Below are 24,226 nucleotides of genomic sequence, written 5' to 3'. Positions count from 1 at the left end.
AGCATCTGTGATGGCCTCAGGAGTTCCTCTTCAACCCCTAGACAGAATAGAGAGAGAGCTCTGTGGCTCTTGATAGGGAGGGACTGCTGCCCTGTCTAAGCCGGAAGAAATTACAGAGGAATGATCTTTGTCTTTCAACAATTCCAAAAAGATTTTTGAGAACCACATCTCTCAGGAGGAAGCTGAGGCAGGAGAGAGGAGGGAGGAAACTCCAGAGGTGTCCCAGACTAAGACAAGGGATATCAATAGAGGACAGAGACCCTGTTGTAACACTGGTTGTCCCCGCTTTCTGGAAAAGTAGTGAATCATGGTGAATCATGACTGCATCTGCACAGAAGGTGCTAAATGACACCTACTTCATTATAATAAATTAGCATTATGGGAGCCACCCCTCCCCTGGTGGGTAATCAAGGAAAATCGTAAGTGACTACCGCATGTGCAGTCACTTAAAAGTGATATAACTACTTTTAAATGCACAATAAAAGTCCATCAAAACTAGCTAGGAAATATCTGTCCTGTAAGAACAGAATCCCTCCGACCACTGAGGGTGAATTTCTGCTTGGAGTTGACCTAGTCCCATGTTCTGTTGAGTGTACTAACTTAATCAATCTGTTCCCTCTCTGCTATATATACTCTCTGTGTGTTCAGTTCAATTCATTGTTTGTGATCACCAAGAACCTGGTTACCTGTGCCCAACAGCAACACAATGGTTAAACTTCCCTTTGAAAGACAGAGCTTTGGATATAAATCCCTGGCTGCAAGTAAATAAAACTACCTTGCAACAACCACTTCTCCTTTTTTGAATGGAGTATCCCAAGGTGAACTCCATGAATTGGCTAACAATTATGAGGATTAAATAATTGTAAAACCCAGGTCCTGGCTCATTAGAACTACTCAGTAAATAGTATGATATATTTGGAGAGTTGATATATCATTGAGCCAGAGTAAAAATATCTCATTTGTGTAGTCCTCAACTGCTCCACAATCTACCTACATGTTTCTGGTACCTCTAAGAAGGCAAAGCTTCTTATGTCATTTTGTCACTTGTGAAAGTAGTTTAGTGCCATAAATATCAGCAGAATGATCTGAATAAGACATGCTCCATGGTTTATCTTTAAAATTTAAGGATCTGACAGAGCCCTAAGATAACCCTATAATAACCTTAGATAATTACTAACAGAGTCTATAACCAATTAATCAAGTGTATATTTAAACCTTATGTTCTGGCTGAGATCTTTTACAGTAACAGTTGACAAAAAAGAACACAGATACATTTAATCTGACCTCAACCCTGGAGCATCCAGCCACCAGGAATCTGGAGGCTGACCATCATGGTACAGGCCTAGTAATAAAGACATTTATCAAAGACTTCCTTTGACACTTCTCCTTGAAGCTGAGAGAGTGGTGGCACTGGCAAAGGCCATAAACCACAGGTGTCAGGGGAAGAGAGGAATGACAATTTAAATGGTGAGAGAATAGCTGAACAAAGGGAGCTTGGGAAAAAGCTTCAACCCGCCTTTCAGCTTTTCCTTCTCCTAGTCCCAAGGGAATGGGGCACCTCTGAGCTGCCCCTAGGAATCTCCTCTTCCCAGATTCCCGCGTTTCCCTTATATAAACTTACTTCTGAAAACTCAAGCAGAATGTGGATGTTAGGGTTTTTACCTGCTACCCTCTCAGGTGTGTGGCCTCTGTTATTAAAAAAAAAAATGCAATTATAATCCAATCCCTATCTCTGCTTTTTGGTTGAGTGGTGGCAGGCAGCATGAGCCTCAGCCTCAGTTGCCCTCCAGTTTCAGACCCATACTCATTTTTTTTTTAATCCTCACTCAAACATATTTTTTTCAAAAAATTGATTTTAGAGAGGGACTTCAAGATGGCGAAGGAGTGAGTGGAAGTCACACTGACCTCCTCCCAGGACAAACCTGGAATTACAACTAAATTGTGGAGAAATCACCTGGAAAACAACTGAACAATAGTGAGAGAGGAGCCTTAAAACCTCAGACAGAAGAATCAGCTTTAGCACAGCCTAACTGGTAAGGAGTGCGGTAGCGGCTTGAGAAGATGGAATAGGCACCCATTGGTGGCAGCGCCAGAGGGATAGTGGAACGGCCAGTTGGATCCCCCTGAGAAGAGCAGGGTCCAAACTACAGGCAGGGATGTCCAGTCTACAGCACCAGAGGACAAAAAGCACACAGATAACAGCCAGCTCCAAAAAGCAGCAGGGTTGCTCTTTGCCAGAGACAGTGGGCTGGAGACGCAAGGAGCCATTTAAATGGCCAAAACAAAAACTTGTAGTGGCAGCCACTTTCCCTGGGCTCTGGCGGAGGTGGGGGCAGAGTGGGCTGGAACTGCCTGAGGAGACACTGGAGAAGGAGGCTTGGGGGAAAGAACAGAGAGAGTGGACGGTGGGGTCCAGGTGCTGACTCGTGTCCCATTCTGCAGCTGCCATTTTGCTCTGACAGACCACTTTCCCGGAGCAGCAGCTTGTGAAGGGACACAACAGCCCTGTCCCCAGGTGGCTCAGCCTGGCCAAGGATTGGGGAAGCCCAATTGCTGAGTATAGAATGGCAGTAACAGAGAGTAGGTCCCTGGCTAATGGGGACGCAGAGTGCTCTAGAGACGTTTGAGGAAAGCCTGGTGACAGAGGCGTTGGGGAGAGAACTGAGGGAGTAGCCGGCGGGGACCCCGGTGCTTACTCCTTCCCCATATGGCAGTACGTATATTGCTCAGGCAAACTATTTCCTGAGTAGCAGCAGCATGAAAGAACACAACAGCCCTGCCCACAGGAGGGACTCTGCCCTGCCCTGATTGCTGAGGGCAGAGTGACTAGGTTAACAACTGGAGGAGACAGACACAGACAGTAGATTCCTGGAAGTCTCCTTAAGACTGCTTAAGTTCAGATGAGGTCAACAGCTGACATCATCAGAGGCAGATCTAGAAATAAAGGAAAGAAAGGAAAGAAAGGAAAGAAAGAAAGGAAAGAAAGAAAGAAAGAAAGAAAGAAAGAAAAGGCAGTATCCTACCAGAGAAGTTCATACACAAAGTCAGGAAGTCAAGACAGATCAATTTAATAAGCAGAGGCAAAAAAGAAGAGTCTCACAAATAATGGGGAGAAAAAAAAAACACTCCCCCTCCTTGAAGGGATGGGAGGAATCCCCACAAAGAGAACTACATGAAATAGAGGCAAGTCAATGATCAGATATTGAGTTCCAAACAAGAGTTACAAGGAAGCTCAGTGAAGCTCAAAGAGAATTACCAAAAACTACAGGGAAACTATGAGTAACTTACTGCAAACTATATCAGCATGAAAAAAGTCATAGAAACTATCAATAACAGGCAAGAGGAAATGAAGAATACAATTTCTGAATTGAAGAACGCAGAAGAAATCAAAAGCAGGCTCGATGAAGCAGAGGATAGAATCACTGAGCTAGAGGACAAGGTAGAAAAAAGCTCTCAGAAAGAGCAAGAAAAGGAAAACAGACTCAAAAAGAATGAAGAGGCATTGAGGGAAATACAGGACAATGTGAAATGTAATAACATCCGTATAATAGGGATACCAGAAGGAAAAGAGGAACAAGGGATAGAGAACCTGTTTGAAAGATGGAAAACTTCCCTAACTGGAGGAGAAAAAAAAGTCACGCAAGTCCAGGAAGCATAGAGGGTCCCATTTAACAGGAACCAAATGAGGCTCACTCCAAGACACATCATAATTCAATGGCAAATATCAAAGACAAAGGGAGAAGCTAAAAGGCAGAGAAACAGGTAGTAACATACAAGGGAGCCCTGATACAGCTAGCAGCTGATCTCAACAGAAACACAAGTGAGAAGGGAGTGGCAAGAAATATTCCAAGCAGTGAAAAGCAAAGGCCTGCAACCAAGTCTGCTCTCCCTAGCAAGACTCTCAATTAAAATGGAAAGTGAAGTAAGGAGTTTCCCAAACAAAAGAAAGCTAAAAGAATACACCGCCACCAAACCAGCACTCTCCAAGATATGCTAAAGTGACTGCTTCAAGAAGATAAAGAAAAAGAGTGAGAGAGGATCACAGGTACTAAGGGAAAAAATGAGTAAGTTCCTATCAGTAATAATTTTAAATGTAAATGGATTAAATGCCCCAATCAAAAGACATAGAGGGGCCACGTGGGTAAGAAAACATGACCCACACATATGTTGCCTACAAGAGACCCACCTCAGAACAAAGGACCTACAGAGACTGAGAGTAAAGGGTTGGAAAAAAAATATTCCAAGCAAATGGACAGGAAAAAAAAGCAGGGGTAGCAATACTTGTATCAGACAAAATAGATTTCAAAACAAAGGCCATAAAAAGAGACCCAGGACACTTTATAATATGCAAATGAAGACTCCATCAAGACATAAATATTGTCAGCCTATATGCATGCAACATAGGAGCACCCCAACATATAAGGAAAATCTTGGTGGATTTCAAGAAAGATATAGAAACACATTGATAGTAGTGGATTTTAACACTGCATTGTCAAAAATGGATAATGTTCCAAACAAAAGAAAATCAACAAGTATATTGTGAAACTGAATGACACTTTAGATCAAATGCGCTTAACTAACATTTATAGAACCTTTCATCCCAAGGAAGCAAAATACATATTCTTTGCAAATGCACATGGAACATCTTCAAAGACAGACCACATGATAGGGCACAACATAAGCCTCAACAAATTCAGCAAAATTGAAATCATAACAAGCATTTTCTCAGACTTAAGGGATTGAAACTAGAAATCAATCTCAAGGAAAAAATTCAAAAACATTCAAACTCATGGAGACTGAATAGTACACTATTAAACAATGAATGGGTCAATAATGAGATCAAAGAAGAAATCAAACAGTTTCTGGAAACAAATGAAAATGAATACACAACAGTCCAAAACCTTTGGGACACAGTGAAGGCAGTCCTGAGAGGGAAGTTCATAGCAATACAGGCTGACATAAAAAAGATAAACGTTTCAAATAATGACCTTACCCTATAGCTCCAAGAACTGGAGAAGCAACAACAAACAAAGCTCAGAGTGAGTAGAAGAAAGGAAATAATCAAGATCAGAGCAGAACTGAATGACATAGACACCAAAAGAAGAATTCAAAGGATCAACCAATCCAGGAGCTGGTTGCTTGAAAAGATAAACAAAATCGACAAGCCTCTAAGCAGGCTCATCAAGAAGAGAAGGGAGAGGACCCAAATTAATAATATCAGAAATGAAAGAGGAGAAACAACAACTGATACCACAGAAATACAAAGGACTGTAAGAAATTACTATGAACAATTGTATGCCAAGAATTTTGAAAACCTTGATGAAATGGACAAATTTCTAGAAAAATAAAACCTTACAGCACTGAATAAAGAGGAAGCAGACAGCCTGAACAGACCGATAACACCTGGGGAAACTGAAGCAGTAATAAAAAACCTGCCAGCACAAAAAAAGCCCTGGCCTGGACGGTTTCACAGGAGAATTTTGGAAAATTTTTAAGGAAGAGCTAACCCTTGTGTTTCTCACACTATTTCAAAACACCCAAGAGGAAGGAAGACTCCCAAACTCTTTTTATGAGGCCAGCATCATCCTAATCCAAAAATCAGATAAAGACACAACTGAGAAAGAAAACTACAGGCCAATACTGCTGATGAACATAGACACTAAAATCCTTAACTAAATATTGGCAAACCGCATCCAGCAATACATTAAAAAGATCATCCACCATGGTGGTCAAGTGGGATTCATCCCAGGGATGCAAGGATGGTTCAATAGTCACAAATCAGTAAATGTAATACTTCACATAAACAAAAGTAAAGACAAAAACCATCTGATCATATCAATAGATGCGGAAAAAGCATTTGATAAGGTACAGCTCCCATTTATGATAAAAGCACTCAGCAAGGTGGGAATAAAGGGGGCATACCTCAACGTAATAAAGGTCATATATGAAAAACCTACAGCCAACCTCATAGTCAATGGGCAAAAACCAGAAGCTTTCCCACTAAGATTGGGAACAAGACAAGGATGTCCGCTTTCACCACTTCTATTCAACATAGTATTCGAAGTGTTAACCAGAGTGATCAGGCAAGAAGAAGAAATCAAAGGCATCCAAATTGGAAAGGAGGAAGTAAAACTGTCATTGTTTACAGATGACATGATAGTATACATGGAAAACCCCATAGACTCCTACAAAAAACTATTCGACTGAATAAATGAATTTGGCAAAACAGCAGGATACAAAGTCAATATTCAGAAATTGAAGGCATTTTTGTATCAGAATCAGAAATCAGGAAGAAAATTCCCTTTGCTTTAGCAACAAGAAAAATAAAGTACCTAGGAATAAACTTAACCAAGAAAGTAAAAGACCTGTACGCAGAAAACTATACAACAGTGAAGAAATTAAGGAAGACATATAAATGGAAGCATATACCATGTTTATGGATTGGAAGAATTCACATCATCAAAATATCCATACTATCCAAAGCAATTTATATATTCAACACAATCCCTATTAAAATACCAAGTTGTATTTCACAGACATAGAACAAACATTTAAAAAGTTCACATGGAACCATAAACAAGCCCAAATAGCCGCAGCAATTTTGAGAAGGAAAAACAAAGTAGGAGGGATCACAATACCTGACCTCAAACTATATTACAAGGCCACTGTAATCAAAACAGTCTGGTACTGGCATAAGAACAGACACATAGACCAGTGGAACAGGGAAGAGAGCTCAGAAATAAAGGCATGGCTCTATGGTCAATTAATAGTCAATAAAGGACGCAGAAGCATAAAATGGAGTAAAAGTAGCCTCTTGAACAAATGGTGTTGGGAGAGCTAGGCAGCTATATGCAAAAAGTTGAAATTCGACCACCAACTTATACCATACACAAAAATAAACTCAAGATGGATAAAAGACTTAAAATATAAGTCGCGACACCATAAAAGTGCTAGAGGACAACATAGGCAGGAAACTCTCAGATATCCCACACAGCAATATTTTCATTGATATGTCCTATACAGCAATGGACATAAAGGAAACAATAAACAAATGGGACTTCATCAAAATAAGAAGCTTCTGCATGGCTAAAGAAACATCAGCAAAATGAAAAGGGAGCCAACCGTATGGGAAAATATATTTGCCAATGATACCTCAGATGGGGGTTTAATCTCCAAAATATATAAAGAACTCACATGACTCCACTCCAGGAAGACAAACAATCCAATGAAAAACTGGGCAAAGAACCTGAACAGACACTTCTCCAAGGAGGACATACGTCTCCAGAGACGTATGAAAGGATGCTCATCATCACTAACCATCAGAGAAATGCAAATTAAAACCACAATGAGATACCATTTCACACTGGTCAGAATGGCCATCATAAACAAATCAACAAACAATGGCTCTGGCAAGGTTGCGGAGAAAAGGGAACCCTAGTACACTGTTGGTGGGTATGCAGACTGGCGCAGCCTCTGTGTAAAACAGTTTGGAATTTCCTCAGAAACCTAACAATGGAACTCCCTTTTGACCAAGTGATTCCACTGCTGAGACTATACCTTAAGAATCCCAAAACACCAATTCTAAAGAACCTATGCACCCCAATGTTCATAGCAGTACAATTTATAATAGCCAAGTGCTAGAAGCAGCCTAAATGCCCATCAGTAAATGAGTGGATCAAAAAACTATGGTATATTTACACAATGGAATACTACACAGCAGAAAGAAGGAGCTATTACTCTTTGTGACAGCATGGATGGAACTGGAGAGCATTATGCTAAGTGAAATAAGCCAGGCAGGGAAGGACAAATATCATATGATCTCACCAATAAGTGGAACCTATTCAGCAAAGCAAGCAGGCAAGGAGAATAAGACTAGCAACACTGAAAAAAAGAAGAAACCGATGGGGACAAGAGGAAGGGATGGAGGGAAGGAAGGAGGATAGTCGCAGGGAGGAGAAGGGGACGGGTCAGATCAAGGAACAAGGGTGAAGGACAAATGGACGAATCCAAGGTGGAGTAGGGTTGAGCGGGCAAGGTGGGGTGCATGAGGCAGGGGAAAGTTGTGCCAGGTAAATGAAGAGAAATATATGTGAAAAATTAGGAAAAAAAAAAAAAGAAAGAAATTAAAAGAAAAAAACCCCTGATTTTAGAGAGAGAGGATGCGATACAAACACTGATGTGAGACACTTCGATAGACGGCCTTCTTGTATGTACCCCGACCAGGAATCAAAGCCACAACCTTTTCATGTATAAGATGATGCTCCAACCAACTGAACCACTCAGCCTGGGGCCTATTTAAGTTTTATTTAAGCAAATGTAGAATAATGAGTTCTGAACATTTAATTTTTAAATCTATTACAGTTTTGCTGACAAAGTAGGAGTTAAAATAGTATTTATATAAGAGATATAAAAGCAATTAATATTTCTTGATTTCAGGAACATAAAACCATTAAGAATCAAGATGTTATGGATATATCTGATATGTGAAGAGGGCCAAGAAACCCAAATTGGCGTATTTTCTTATTAGCAGCGTTGGGACCTTACCTTAATTTGCTCCATAAGGATTGCATTGGTTGCTTCTGTTTCCCTGAGCAGGCCATTTAAGTGATCAGCACTTTTTGTGGTGGAACTGAGCTTTTGCATCAATTCTTCTTTGGTAAATTCAGCATGCCACAAAGGAGACTCTACAAAATGTTCCAATAATTAATTTTCAAAATCAGGATTACTGATGAAGACTGTAAATAAGACAAATATCTTAGGATATATAGTTTACCCTGCCATATTACATAGCTCCATTCTTTGCCATCCCTCTGGTCAACACAACACAATTAAAAAGCTACATGTTGAATGTAACACAAATAAGACAATTTCTGTTGTACGGCATGTAATCTAATCGAATATAAGCTCTATGAGACCCAATTCTGCAATTTGTTAGGCTTTTGTTTGTAAATTGTTTTATTAGTTTTAGCACCCATCCTCCTCTATTAATGTTCCAAGAGCTTGTGTCATTTTACTTATAAAGAAAGTCTTAACATTTACTCATCACTTCTATCATGGACTCTCATAAGAATTTTATATGAGGCAGAGTAGGCATCATTATTCAAATTTTACAGATGACAAAACAAGTTCAGAGTCAACAAGTAATTTTGGCAAAATCACAAAGTCAAGTCCAATTCTGGGGTCTACTGTCACTGTACAGTGGTACCTCCATCTCTCACCACTATTAACTTCATTTGAAGGAACCATGATTGCAGTTTTCACCCACATCATAATCAATGACTGTGGATACAGTGTTTACTACTCCAGATCTGGAAACTTCAGAAAGACAAGATTCCTCCTGAATTATGAACATTAGTATTCATTATAGGTAAGAATAATATATACCAAAACTTCATTATTATTTAAGAATGCAAATTCGGCACAACTACTTCATCAAGAGGAATAAAATTATTTCTTGGAATGGTAAGAGAATATTTATCATGCTTTCTAATACCACTATAGAATGTCCAACCACATGTTTCTGGTTCAAGCTTATGGTTGAACTAATTTTAATTAAAAAAAAAATGGGGGGAGGGGTTCAGCTGGTTGTGTGTCATCCAGCAAACTGAATGGTCAAAGGTTTGATTGCCAGTCAAGGCACATGCCTGGGTTGCAGGTTTGGTCCCCAGCTGGGGTGCATACATAAAGCAGCCGACTGATTTTTCTCTTTTACATTGCTATTTCTCTCCCTCTTCTTCCCTCTCCCTTCCCCTCTTCCTAACATCAAGTATAAAAATAAAATAAAATAAAATAAAAGTAAATAAAATAAAAGATAAAATAAATAATTTTTAAAATTCTTTCATCCAGCAGTAAAGTTTTCCATTTGAACAGGGGTGGAATACTGAAAGGAATTTTACAGGAGTAGATAAAAGAAGCATTTATAACTTAAGAGTAATACTAATAAACCAAAACAGAATTAAACAAGAAAAACAATTAAGCAGAGAAACATACCAAGTTTAGTTTCAGAAGAATTAAGAAGCTGCTCTAAGGACTGCATGTGAGTGCCCGTGGAAGATACAGACTCTGTATCAGTTGTCTCCATTCCTTCTCCCTCCTCCCGGGTTACACAATGCAGGTCCAGATGGGGGAGGTCCGTGTTTCTCTTTTCTCGAAGGTTCTTCACAGGTTGGTGGGAAGAAGCTGGGCCTATTAGTTTTTTTTTTTAAAAAGGGGAAGCGAGTGTTCAAAATTGGTAAATTTAGCATTAACAGAGATATACCATAAAATTAAAATAATCCTAGGGATGTCAAATGATATGATAAAGAACCAGAATAGGAAAAAAAGTAAATGGTGTGTAAAAGAGAATTTCTAAAAACAGTACCAAAAATTTGGTTACTGGACTTTTAACCACTGAAGTCATTTCAGTAGAAGCTTCACATTAATTGTTACTAGCTAGATAAGATAAACTATTAGATAACACAAAATTCACAATATAAAGAGTTCATATTGGTAGAAATTCTAAAACTAGATTTCAGCTATTTTTGAGGATTAGTTATTTCAGATAGCTGCATACTTTCTGACACAACACACTTGCTATCATCTGTTCAGCAGATGTTCTTATTGAGCACTACCTTTACACATTTACCTCTACTGGTTCCTACCATTGTCTGCTCACTCTGCAGTGTTCAGGCAGGAAGAATCAAGGGCATGGAACTAGTCAGTCATAATTCATGGGCAAGGCTTTCCTGCTTGCTGGTAATGAACACTTGCATAGAAATATATGGTTAGTAAGAGATTTTTAAACAAATTATTTTATTAATCCCAAGAAACCTGAAATTCAGAGAAATTAAATGACTTTTCCCAGGGTCTCATAGCTGATTTAGGGACCAGAATTCTAACCCAGGTCTTTTAACACCCATAAAGTTGCCTCTCATTTCCTTTCAAACATTAGCCCTCGGGGTACATTTGTTGGGGCATTTTTCTGGATTTGTGATATTTGCTAACTGCTTATTTACTGCTGATTCCTAGAGTACAATCTCTTTTGCAACCAGTGTTTCTCTGGCTGATTACTTCCTGTATTGATGCATGGCATATGTTAAATTTTCTTGAAGCTGGTCTCTGACCCTGACAAGTGACTTATAACCTCCAATTTCCTGGTGACATTCTTCCATGGGAAACAGTATTAAGTATATAGCTGATACTTAGGGATTTATTCTGGGGATGCAAGGGTGGTACAATATCTGGAAATCAATAAACATGATAGACCACATAAATAAAATGAAAGATAAAAACCACATGATTGTATCAAAAGATACAGAAAAAGCATTTGATAAAATCTAGCACCCATTTATGATAAAAACTCTCAGCAAAGTGGGAACAGAGGGAACATAACCTTAATCTAATAAAAGTCATATATGACAAACCCAGAGCCAACAAAATACCCAATGGGCAAAAAACTACAAGTGTTTCCCTTAAAATCAGGAATGAGACAGGGATATTTGCTTTCACTCTTATTCAGTATAGTACTGGAAATCCTAACCATAGTAATCAGAGGAGAAGAAATATAAGACGTCCAAACAGGAAAGGAAGAAGTAAAGCTGTCATTATTTGCAGATGACATGATACTGAGTATAAAGAATCCTAAAGATTCCATCAAAAACTACTAGAACTGGTAAGTGAATTCAGTAAAGTTGCAGGATACAAAATAAATATCCAGAAATCAGGTGCATTTTTATACATGAATAATGAACTATCAGAAAGGGAAACTAAGAAGACAATCCCATTTACAATTGCTTCAAAAAGAATTAAACACCTAACCAAGGATGTAAAGGCTTGTACTCTGACAATTACGACACTGAAGAAGATACAAATAAGTGGAGATATATATGCTGTTTATGGATAGGAAGAATTAACATCATTAAAATGTCCATATTATCCAAAGCAATCTATAGATTCAGTGCAATTCCTATTTAGATACCAATGGCGTATTTCACAGAACTAGAACTAATATTTCAAAAATTTATATGGAACCACCAAAGACTCCAAATAGACACAGCAATCTTGAGAAAGAAGAATAAAGTTGGAGGAATCATGTTACCTGCTATCAAACTATACTTCAAGGCCATGGAAATCAAACAGAATGGTACTGGCATGAAAAAAGCCATATAATCAATGGAACAGAATAGAAAGCCCAGAAATAAACCCACACCTTTATAGTCAATTAACATTTGACGAAGGAGGCAAAAACATACAATGGAGTAAAGATAGTCTATTTAATAAATAGTGTTGAGAAAACTGGACAGGTATCTGCAAATAAAAAAACAAAAGAAACTAGACCACCTTCTTACAATGTACACAACAATAAACTCAAAATGGATTAAAGACTTAAATGTAAGACTCAAAACCATAAAAATCCTAGAAGAAAACAGGTAGTAAAATCTCAAACATTTCTTCCAGCAATATTTTTTCTACCTCTTCAGGCAAAAGAAACAAATGAAAAAAAATAAACAAATGGGACTACATCAAACTAAAAGGTTGTTGCAAAGCAATGGAAACATCAACACAATGAAGACAATCCACTGAATGGGGGGACATATTTGCCAATGATACATCTGATAAGGGGTTAACATCCAAAATTTATAAAGAACCTATACAATTCAACAACAGTAAAATAATCCACTTAAAAAATGGGCAAAAGATCTAAATAGACACTTCTCCAAAGAGGACAAACTCATGGTTATAGACATATGAAAAGATGCTTAAAGTCACTAATCATCAGAGAAATGCAAATGAAAACCACAGTGAGATACCATCTCATACCAGATGGAATGGTTATCAACAATAAATCAACAAATAGCAATTGTTGGTGAGGATGTGGAGAAAAGGGAATCTTCATTGCACCATTGGTGGTAATGCAGAATGGTGCAGCCACTGTGGAAAACAATATGGCGTTACTTAAAAAATTAAAAATGGAATTGTCTTATGACCCAGAGATTCCACTTCTGGGAACTTATCCAAAGATATCTGAAACACTAATTCAAAAGAATATATGCACCCCTATGTTTATTGCAGTGTTATTTATAAATGCCAAGATTTGGAAGCAGCCTAAGTGTCCATCAGTAGATGAGTGGATAAAACAGCTAAGGTACAATTATTTACACAATGGAATACTACTTGGTTGTAACAAAACATGAAACCTTACCTTTTGTGACAACGTCGCTGGACCTGGAGAGTATTATACTGAGTGACATTGCCAGTCAGAAAAAGACAAGTATATGATTTCACTCATACATGGATTCTAAATAACAAAATGAGGGAAAAAAGATGGCGGAGGATTGAATGGGAGTCACGCTGACATCCTCCTCCCAAGACCAAACTGGAATTGCGACTAAATAGTAGAGTAATCACCTGGAAAACAATGGAACGATAGTGGGAGAGGAGCCTTGGAGCCACGGACACACAGTGGATTCAACTCTCACACATCCCAGCGGGTGAGAATTGTGGTGGAGGCTCGAGAGGGTGGGCTGGGTGCCCACGGGCACCAGCACCAGAGGGACATTGAGACGGCCAGTTAGCTCCCCCCGAGAAGAACGGGGTCTCAATCATAAACAGGGACCTCTAAACTACAGCAGTAAAAACCAGGAAAATACAGACAAAACGCAACCCCGAAAAGCTTAGGGGCACTCTCTGCCAGAGTCAGGTGGCTGGGGAGGCAAAGAGACATTCAAAGGGCCAACGCAAAAATTGCAGTGGCAGCCACCCTCCTTGATCTCTTGGGCAGAGTTGGCAGCAGAGTGGGCTGGTGCCTGGGAAAAGTTTGAAAAACCAGAGAAAAACTTTGTGAAGAGAACTGAGACGGCGGCTGGTGGAGCCCCGGTGATAACGCACCTCCCGCTCTGCTGCTACCATCTCGCTCAGGCATAAGGGAATCAATTAACCTCCCTTTGGGTGCTCCGCACACAGCTTGTGCGCGTGTGAGCTGGGGGGCTAAGTGCAGACTGGCTGGAGGAAATAGAGGATCCCTGGCCAAAGGGGTCACACAGCTGCATTGAGAGCCTTGCGGAGAGATGGAGGCGTTGGGGAAAGAACAGGAGGAGGAACCGGGGAGTTCCGACTCCCTCCCCATGCTGTAGTCTCCATTCTGGGCAGGCAAAGCGTGCCCCCAAAGAGGCAGAAGCGGGGCGTGCGCGAAACAGACTGCCCGCCATTGAAACGCCTTCCGCACAAGTGGTGGATCCTTGGCCGAAGGGGTCACAGAACTGCACAGAGACCCCTGAGCAGAGACTGGAAACAGAGGCATTGGGGAAAGAACAGGAAGAGGAACCGGGGAGTCCCGACTCCTCCTTTCCGTAGTCCCCATTGTGTGGGAAGAAGCCACACCCCTAAAGAGCCAAAAGCTGAAAAGCACACAATAGACAGCCCAAAACCACCCAGTGCAGGCGTGCACACTCGCGCCAAGTGGCCGGCTAGGGTTGGCGAGCACATGTGTGGACCCGCGCGGGCTGGCAAGGCCTCCCACAGGTTAGAACCGATGGGGCTTGCGAGAGAGTGTGCAGATCGGTGGGGGCAGGCGTAAATCGACCGCGCAGCCCCGCGAGTGCAGAGCAGTCTGCAGAAATAGTGGATCCCGGGCCGAAGGGGTCACAGAGCTGCCCAGAATCCCTGGAGGAGAAACTGGAGACAGGATTAACTAGAGAGACCTGGAGCTGACTTCCTCCCATTTCCATAGTCTCCTTTTGGCGAGGGCAGGCAACGCCTCCAAAGCGCCCAAAGCGGGGAAAGCACACAATAGAAGACCCTAAACGGACCAGTGCCGGGGTGCCCGCCACCCTGCAGGGCCAGACGAGTATGCGAGGTCTCGAAAAAGCCCCCTGGGCTGGGGCAGGCACGCGAGCCCCGGCGGGCGGGGGATCCTGCCGGGCTCGGGAGCGCAATCAAGGAGCCAGCGTGAGAGTGCGGAGAGTGCAGAGAGTGCAGAGAACCAATCCAGGAGCTGGTTCTTTGAAAAGATCCACAGAAATAGTCGATCCCTGGGCGAAGGGGTCACAGAGCTGACCAAAGCAGGAGTCAGACACATACAGTAGACTCATGGAAGGCTCAAACAAACGACCCAAGGCCATATAGGGTCAACAACTGACATCATCAGAGGCAGGCCCAGAAAGAAAAAGGGTAAATAAATAAATTACTTACTTACTTAACAGACTCTCACAAAAATGGGAAGAAAAAGAAGTTCCCCCCAAATGACTGCAAAAGGGGACTCCGCACAGAGAGAGCTGAATGAAATAGAGGCAAGGGAACTATCAGATACTGAATTCAAAACAATGGTTCTAAGGAAGCTCAATGAGCTCAGCCAGCTCAAAGAGAACTATGAGAAACTGCAGAGAAACTAGCAGGATCTTACAGCACACTATATCAACCTGGAAAAAGACATAGAAACCATCAAGAAGACACAAAAGGATATGAAGAATACTATTTCTGAATTGAAGAACACAGTAGAAGGAATCCAAAGCAGGCTGGATGAAGCCAAGGATCGAATCAGTGAGATGGAGGATAAGGTAGAAAGAAGCTCCCAGAAAGAACAAGAAATGGAAAAAAGACTCAAAAAGAAGGAAGAGGCATTTAGGGAAATGCAGGACAACCTGAAACGCAATAATATCCGCGTAATAGGTATACCAGAAGGAGAAGAAGAGGAGCAGGGATAGAGAACCTCCTCGAAAAAGTAATGATGGAAAATTTCCCCAATTTGAGGAGAGGAAGGGTCTCGTGGATCCAGGAGGCACAGACGACCCCACTCAATAGGGACCCAAGGAGGTCCACTCCAAGACACATCATCATGAAAATGGCAACTATCAAAGGCAAAGAGAGAATCCTTAAGGCAGCAAGGGAGAAGGAGAAAGTAACATACAAGGGGGCCCCAATTCGCCTAGGAGCAGACTTCTCAACAGAAACACTACAAGCCAGGAGGGAATGGCAACAAATATTCCAAGTAATGAAAAGCAGGGGCCTACAACCAAGGCTGCTCTACCCAGCAAGGTTCTCCATTAAAATAGAAGGGGAAATAAGGAGTTTCCCAGACAAAAGAAGGCTAAAAGAATACACATCTACCAAACCAGCACTCCAAGACATGCTAAAGGGACTGGTTTAAGAAGATGAAGGAAAAGAGTGAGAAAGAGAAAAACACAGGTACAAAGAGAAAAAATGAATAACTTTCTATCAGTAACAACTCTCAATGTAAATGGACTAAATGCCCCAATCAAGAGACACAGGGTAGCTGAATGGAAAAGAAAACACGACCCACACATATGCTGCCTACAAAAGACCCACCTCAGAGCAAAAGACCTACACAGATTGAAAGTAAATGGATGGAAAAAAATATTCCAAGCAAATGGGCAAGAGAAAAAGGCCTGGGATGCCATACTTGTATCAGACAAAGTAGATTTCAAAACAAAGGCCATAAAAAGAGACCCAGAGGGGCACTTTATAATACTTAAAGGAGGAATCTATCAAGAAGACATCAACATTGTAAACTTCTATGCTCCCAATATAGGAGCCCCCAAGTATATAAGGAAATTGTTGGAGGACTTCAAAAAAGATATAGACAGCAACACACTGAGAGTAGGGGATTTCAACACCCCCCTGTCAAAAATGGACAGATCTTCCAAACAAAACATTAATAAACATATTGTGCAGCTGAATGACACACTGAATCAAATAGACTTAACTGACAAATATAGAACCTTACATCCCAAAGAAGCAAAATACACATTCTTTTCAAATGCTCACGGCAGTTTTTCAAAGATACACCACATGATAGGACACAAAGCAAACCTCAGCAAATTCAGGAAAACTGAAATAATACCAAACTTTTTCTCGGAACACAAGGGCTTGAAACTGGAAATCAACCTCAAAGAGAAACTTCAAAAACTTGCAAACTCATAGAGACTGAACAGTAGACTATGAAACAATGAATGCGTCAATAATGAGAAAAGAGAAGAAATCAGAAAATTTCTGGAAACAAATGAAAATGAACAGACAATAGTCCAAAACCTATTGGACACAGCAAAGGCAGTCCTCAGAGGGAAGTTCATAGCAATACAGGCTTCCCTAAAAAAGATAGAAACATTTCAAACAAAAGACCTAACATTACAACTTCAAGAACTGGAGAAACAACAAATAAATCCCAGAGCAAGTAGAAGGAAGGAAATAGTCAAGATTAGAGCAGAACTGAAGGACATGAAGATGAAAAGAACAATTCAAAAGATCAACCAATCCAGGAGCTGGTTCTTTGAAAAGATAAATAAAATTGACAAGCCTTTAAGCAGACTCATCAAGAAAAAAAGGGAGAGGACCCAAATTAATACTATCAGAAATGGAAGAGGACAAATAACAACTGATACCACAGAAATACAAAGGGTTGTCAGAAACTACTATGAACAATTATATGCCAAGAAATGTGAAAACCTGGATGAAATGGACAAATTTTTAGAAAAGTATAATCTTCCAACACTGAAGGAGGAAGAAATAGAAAGCTTGAACAGACCGGTAACAGCTGGGGAAATTGAGCAGTAATCAAGAATCTCCCGGCACACTAAAGGCCAGGGCCGGATGCTTTCACGGAAGAATTTTACAAAACATTTCAGGAAGAGCTAACCCCTGTCCTTCTCAGACTATTCCAAAAAATCCAAGAGGAGGGAAGACTCCCAGACTCTTTTTATGGGGCCAGCATCACCCTAATCCCAAAACCATATAAACACCGTACCAAGAAAGAAAACTACAGGCCAATTTTGCTGATGAACATAGATGCTAAAATCCTCAACAAAATATTGGCAAGAACAGATCCATAGACCAGGGGAACAGAATAGAAAGCCCAGAAATAAGCAAACCGCATCCAGCAATACATTAAAAAGATTATCCACCACGATCAAGTGGGACTGATCCCAAGGATGCAGGGATGGTTCAATATATGCAAGTCAATAAACGTAATACATCGCAAAAATAAAAGACAAGACAAAAACCACTTGATCATCTCAACAGACGCAGAAAAAGCATCTGATAAGGTCCACCACCCATTTATGATCAAAACACTCAGCAAAATGGGAATAAATAGGGTATTCCTCAATGTAATTAAAGGCCATATATGAAAAGCCTACAGCCAACATCATACTCAACGGGCAAAAACCGAAAGCTTTCCCACTAATATCGGGAACACGACAAGGATGTCCGCTTTCACCGCTTCTTTTCAACATCGTATTGGAAGTCATAGCCACAGAGTCAGACAAGAAAAAGAAATAAAAGGCATCCAAATAGGAAAGGAGGAAGTAAAGCTATCATTGTTTGCAGATGACATGATAGTGTCCACAGAAAACCCTGTAGACTCTACCGAAAAACTCTTCAACCTAGTAAGTGAATTTGGCAAAACAGCAGGGTACAAAGTCAATATTCAGAAATCAAAGGCACTTTTGTACACCAGCAATGAAACAGAAGAAGAAGAAATCAGAAAAAAAAAATACGATTCGATATAGCAAGAAGAAAAATAAAATACCTAGGAATAAATTTAACCAAAGAGGTTAAAGACCTGTACGCAGAAAACTATACGATTGAAGAAAGAGATTAAGGAAGACACAAATAAATGGAAGCATATACTGTGCTCATGGATTGGAAGAATTAATATCAGCAAAATGTCTATACTACTCAAAGCAATTTATAGATTCAACGCAATCCCTATTAAGATACCAATGACATATTTCACAGAAATAGAACAGACATTTCAAAAATTTATATGGAAGTATAAATGACCCCGAATAGCCGTAGCAATTTTGAGAACAAATAACAAAGTAGGAGGGTTCACAATATCGGACATCAAACTATACTAGAAAGCCACTATACTCAAAACAATCTGGTACTCGCACAAGAACAGATCCATAGACCAGGGGAACAGAATAGAAAGACCAGAAACAAGCCCAGGTCTGTATGGGCACCTAATATTTGACAAAGCGGGCAGAAGCATAAAATTGAGCCATGATGGCCTCTTTAACAAATGGTGTTGGGAGAGCTGGACAGCCACATGCAAAAAATTGAAATTGGATCATCAGCTGACACCATACACAAAAATAAACTGAAGATGGAGAAAAGACTTAAATATAAGTCGTAACACCATAAGAGTCCTAGAGGAGAACATTGGCAGGAAACTCTCAGATATCCCAAGCAGCAATTTTTTCACTGATATGTCTCCTAAAGCAAGGGACATAAAGGAAAGAATAAACAAGCGGGATCTCATCAAAATAAGAAGTTTCTGCACAGCTAAAGAAAACATCAGCAAAATGAAAAGGGAGTCAACCCTATGGGAAAATATATTCGCTAATGATACATCAGATAGAGGTTTGATCTCCAAGATACATAAAGAACTCACTCGACTCCACTCCAAGAAGACAAACGATACAATCAAAAAATGGGCAAAGGACCTGGGCAGATGCTTTTCCAAGGAAGAGATACAGAGGGCCCAGAGACATTTGAAAGGAAGCTCAGCATCACTAGCCATCAGAGAAATGCAGATCAAAACCACCATGAGGTACCACCCCACACCGGTCAGAATGGCCATCATAAACAGATCCACAAACAACAGGTGCTGGCGAGGCTGTGGAGAAAAGGGAACCCTAGTACACTGTTCGTGGGAATGCAGACTGGTGCAGCCATTGTGGAAAGTGGTGTGGAATTTCCTCAAAAAGCTGAAAATGGAACTGCCTTTTAATCCAGTGATTCCCCTGCTGGGACTACACCCTAAGAATCCCAAATCGCCAATTCAAAAGAACCTGTGCACCCCAATGTTCGTAGCAGCACAATTTACAATAGCCAAGTGTTGGAAGCAACCTAAATGCCCATCAGTAAATGATTGGATCAAAAAATTATGGTACAGTTACACAATGGAATACTACGCAGCTGAAAGAAAAAAAGAACTACTAAACTTCAAGACAGCACGGATGGAACTTGAGTGCATTATGCTAAGCGAAATAAGCCAGGGGGCGAAAGATAAATACCATATGATCTCACTTATAAGTGGAACCTAACCAACAATACAAAGATGCAAGGAAAATAAGAACAGCAATGCTGGAAGAAAAAAGCAACCAACAGAGACAAGAGTGAAGGAGGGAGGCGGGGCGGGGGAAAAGGAAGGGAAGGGGAAAGTCAAGGAACATATAGCAAGGTCTCATGGACAAAAGCAAAGGCGAAGAGTTGAGGGAGGGAGGGCAGGAGAGAGGGAAGGGGCAAGGGAAAGTGTTGGGGGGTGGGCAGAGATAAATGTATTTGAAAAAATAAATACATAAATTAAAAAAAAATAACAAAATGAACTAACAAGCAAAACAGAAACTGACTCAGAGAGAGCAGGCTGATAGCTGTTGGGGAGAACAAGTTGGAGGCTGGGTGTAGGGGATGGATGGATTAAGCAAAAAAAGAAGAAAAAAAAAGAACCAACTCATGGACATAGACAATAGCACGGTGACTGCCACGGGCAGAGGGATAGTGAATTGGGGATAGGTCGAGGAAGGTATAGGGGAGGTAAATGGTGATGGACAGAGACTTTACTTGGGGCAATAAACAAATAATACAATGTACAAATGACATGTGGAACTGTGCACCTAAAACCTTTTGTTAACCAGTATGACCCCAAAAAATTTAATAAAAAGAAAAAATAAACCTGATACTTAATAATAAAATGTAACCTCATCTTGGCTGACATATTCCCATCTCTTCCAGAAAACAGAATGGATGATCTGGGTGTGGTTGACCTAAAACTACAACTAATCAGAAATTTGAAAGGGAAAAAGCTGTATTGTCTAAGCAATCCTACAAGTTCAGCAGTGCTTGAGTGTTTCCAAGCCTTTTGCTCTCTAATATTTCTAACTTAAAAATAGATGTATTTTGATGAATAAGAATGAAGAACCCCAAAGAGATCCAGTGAATACTGGAATTCGGACACATGTCATAAGACTGATACAGTATGCTGGAGTCAGAGAAAGAAAATACTCTAGTAGATGGAGGCTGAAAAATACATGAAAATTAGTATTATCAGGTTACATAGGCTGGTGTGAGTACATTCTAGAAGGGTTCCAATGGTTCAAATATCTTCTCAGCGAGCAAATCCAAAATTTATTAATCACAGAATTAACATTGATTGTTACCTACTAAATTTTCTATTCTCCTAAGAATTTTTGAAGAATGTATTTGAGTGACATAAATATATGATAACATGAAAAACCCTGTTTCCATGTGTAGATACATACTTTTTGTGGCTGGTTCACTCTTCAGCTGGAAAAGCTGAGCCTCCACCTTGGAGAGCTGCTGCTGCAGCGTTTCCACTGTCTTTCTGTGCTCTTCCTGCAAATGTCTTACTTGATCTCGGAAGCTGTTACGGAGGACCTCATTCTGGGATGCCAGGTGACCCACAGTCTGTACATGTTCAGACTTCATCATCATATTCTCTGATTGTATTGAATATAACCTGAAAGAGGAACTTAATTCATATGAGATCTTTCAACTTAAGATGTTGACTCAGCCTTTTTCAGCTGGGTACTGCAAGAGAATTAGCCCTGAGATATCCACTGAACATATGAATTAACTTCTCTCCTATGCATTTATATGGATTAGTTGTTTAACAACCTGGGGAGAAATGACACTGGCTGTCATCTAGTTCAAATCCTATTCTGTGTTCCATAGTTCAGATGAGGAAACTTCAGTGAGAAACTATCTTGTATGGTTCAGATGAGAAACTTCCTTCATAGTTTATCAGAAAATGGCACTGTATTTAGAGCATAAAAAATTATACTTTTAATTAATGCACATTTAGTTATCTTATGTGATAGCTCACATAAATACAGGATTACTATATTTTTTTCTCTATTACTCTGAAAACACTCAAAAAACAACACTATCTTTTGATTCATAAAGAAAGACTTAAAGGAAAAGTATCTCCTTTTGAGCCAATTAACATGTCACTCTGAAACACAAAAACTTAGCTTACTATATAGTTGTTTCTGAATTTCACAGCACTGCAGACTCACTGGGGTACCATATTAAAAATACAGACATCTATTTCTCATCCTTGAGCCACTGAATCAAAATCTCCAAAGGTGGTTCTAGAAATGGCCTACTTTTAGCAGTTTTCCATGTGATTTTTATGTAGTCAGCTGATTCTAGCAAGGGGCCTATCATTGGAAACTACTTATTTTTCATGGCTCAGTTGTAGTGTTGATGTTCTATGTATTTGGTTTTGGTAAAACAAAACAAAACATTTTCTTTTTATAAGGGATGCACAAGTACACTATCATAAAAAAAAAATCAAACAATACAGAAGCAATTGAGGAAAACATAAAGCCCTCTTTTATCCACTCCTCCCTACTCTTACAGTGTAAAACTCCAACTCCAGGTATAAACATCATCAATGGTTTAGCATGTAGCTTTCTAAGATCTGTTTTGTATGTGCTACAGATATGCACGTCATATATGGTTTTAAAACAAGATTTAATGTCTAAAGGGAGACATATGCAATAAAAATATCATGCTTTGAAAAGGTATGCCAAATTCATATCAATTAATGAGTTTATTGAATGCTAGTATATATGCTACCTCTCAAACCTGCATTTTTTTCTTCAAGCGTTTTGTTCAATATCTACCAAGGAAGTAAAAGAAGAATCATCAGTTATCACAACAATTTCTAAGGAAGATAAAAGCTACATTTTAGAGCTAGGGTAATGCTTCTAGTTTTCAGATGATATCAATGACACTTCTGAATTTACTTATTTGAGAGAATTAGAAGTTTAAACACCCACCTGGAACTGGCGCAACTATAATGATTAAAGTTCACTGTTCTGTCCCAGCTATTACTGGAGTGTTCTGGGCAATGCAGGTATTAGATGGTCACCCTATTTATTCCTCTCCAGCCATTTAAAAAATCTCATACATGGAAAGTATGAATATTAAAATGTTTTAAAAAGAGAATACCAGGGCACAGAGGGCAACAATATCATTAGCTTTTAATATTTAGGTGGAAGACCCCTATAGATATCTCAAAATGCTATGAACACCAACCAGCTCTCAGAAGAGTGACTGGCACATCGTAGGTGCTCAATAAATACTTAGAGTGTGACTGAATTACTTCAGAAGCATTTCTTGCACTTTTTTGTGCTAGCAGTATACTTTGCAATAAATTTTCCAGAGTAAAGAATAAATATTGGAAATTTCTGATGTAAACAACAAGTCTGCATCCTTATATATAAGTCTCCTGGTAAACCCTGGTGAGAGCTAGAAAATTGATAGACCCTCCCTGAAACTTTTGATTTATGAAAATAACATATATATAAGTCAAACTGTTAAAAAGCCAAGAAAATGAAGTGTTTTCACTTTTAAGATTGGTATAAGATTGGACATGTATTATAAACACACCAGAGATATGTATAGTATCCTAACATCCTTGATGAAAGATGTTCAATGAAGAATTCTTTCCCTCAATCTAAGATGCAACTTACATCATCACCCAATTTCATCACAACAGGAATTCAAAGTTTCTTGTTCACAATAACCCATTTGTTCTGCCAAAATCCCTAATGTCTATTTAAAGTACTACGAGCAAAAGCCTAACAAGTTAGAGACAGAGTTGCAAGAGTGGGTAAGTTAGAGATAGAGTTGCAAGGGTAGGTTGTGTATTCTTTTCATTGTTAGGAGCTGTTTGCAGGCTTTCCTCTAGAGAGAACAAAAAAAGCTTATAGAGGAATCAAGATGGTGGAGGAGTCAGTGGAAGTCACACTGACCTCCTCCCAGGACCAACCTGGAATTACAACTAAAATGTGGAGAAATTACCTGGAACAAACAACTGAACAATAGCGACAGACGAGCATTATAACCTCAGACAGAAGAATAAGCTTTAGCGCAGTCTAACTGGTAAGAAGTGTGGTAGAGACTCAAGAAGGCTTGTTGGGAGTCCGTGGGATATTGAAAGGGCCAGTTGGATCCCCTTGAGAAGAGCGGGGTCTAAACAAAAAGCAGGGATCTCCAGCGTACAGCACCAGAGCCTAAAAAGTACACAGATAACCACCACCTGCGAAAAACGGCAACGTTGCTCTCTGCCAGAGACAGGCTGCTGGAGATGCAAAGAGCTGTTTAAAGGGCCAATGCATAAACTTTTATTTGCAGCCACTCACCCTGGACTCCAGCAAAGGTCGGGGTAGAGTGGGCTAGACACTCCTGAGGAGAGACT

General features: G+C 39.9%; 1 protein-coding gene across 1 annotated transcript in view; it reads right to left on the bottom strand.

Moving 5' to 3' along the window:
* The window catches only part of GCC2 (GRIP and coiled-coil domain containing 2), a 99,353-nt gene that overhangs the window by 17,233 nt on the left and 57,894 nt on the right, over positions 1-24,226 (bottom strand). The window contains exons 19-21 of the mRNA XM_054592012.1: positions 21,258-21,475; positions 9,991-10,185; positions 8,545-8,684 (exon numbers count right to left, since the gene is read on the bottom strand). Of these exons, the coding sequence (XP_054447987.1) occupies positions 8,545-8,684; positions 9,991-10,185; positions 21,258-21,475 (553 nt within the window). The remainder of the gene's footprint in view (positions 1-8,544; positions 8,685-9,990; positions 10,186-21,257; positions 21,476-24,226) is intronic.

The sequence above is a fragment of the Pteronotus mesoamericanus genome, unplaced genomic scaffold, assembly GCF_021234165.1.
Source record: "Pteronotus mesoamericanus isolate MK-2021 breed Mesoamerican mustached bat unplaced genomic scaffold, CSHL_Meso_final scaffold_31, whole genome shotgun sequence".
Classification (NCBI taxonomy): Eukaryota; Metazoa; Chordata; class Mammalia; order Chiroptera; family Mormoopidae; genus Pteronotus; species Pteronotus mesoamericanus.
The sequence above is the reverse complement of the archived record's forward strand: the minus strand, read 5'-3'. Positions and strand labels throughout refer to the sequence as shown.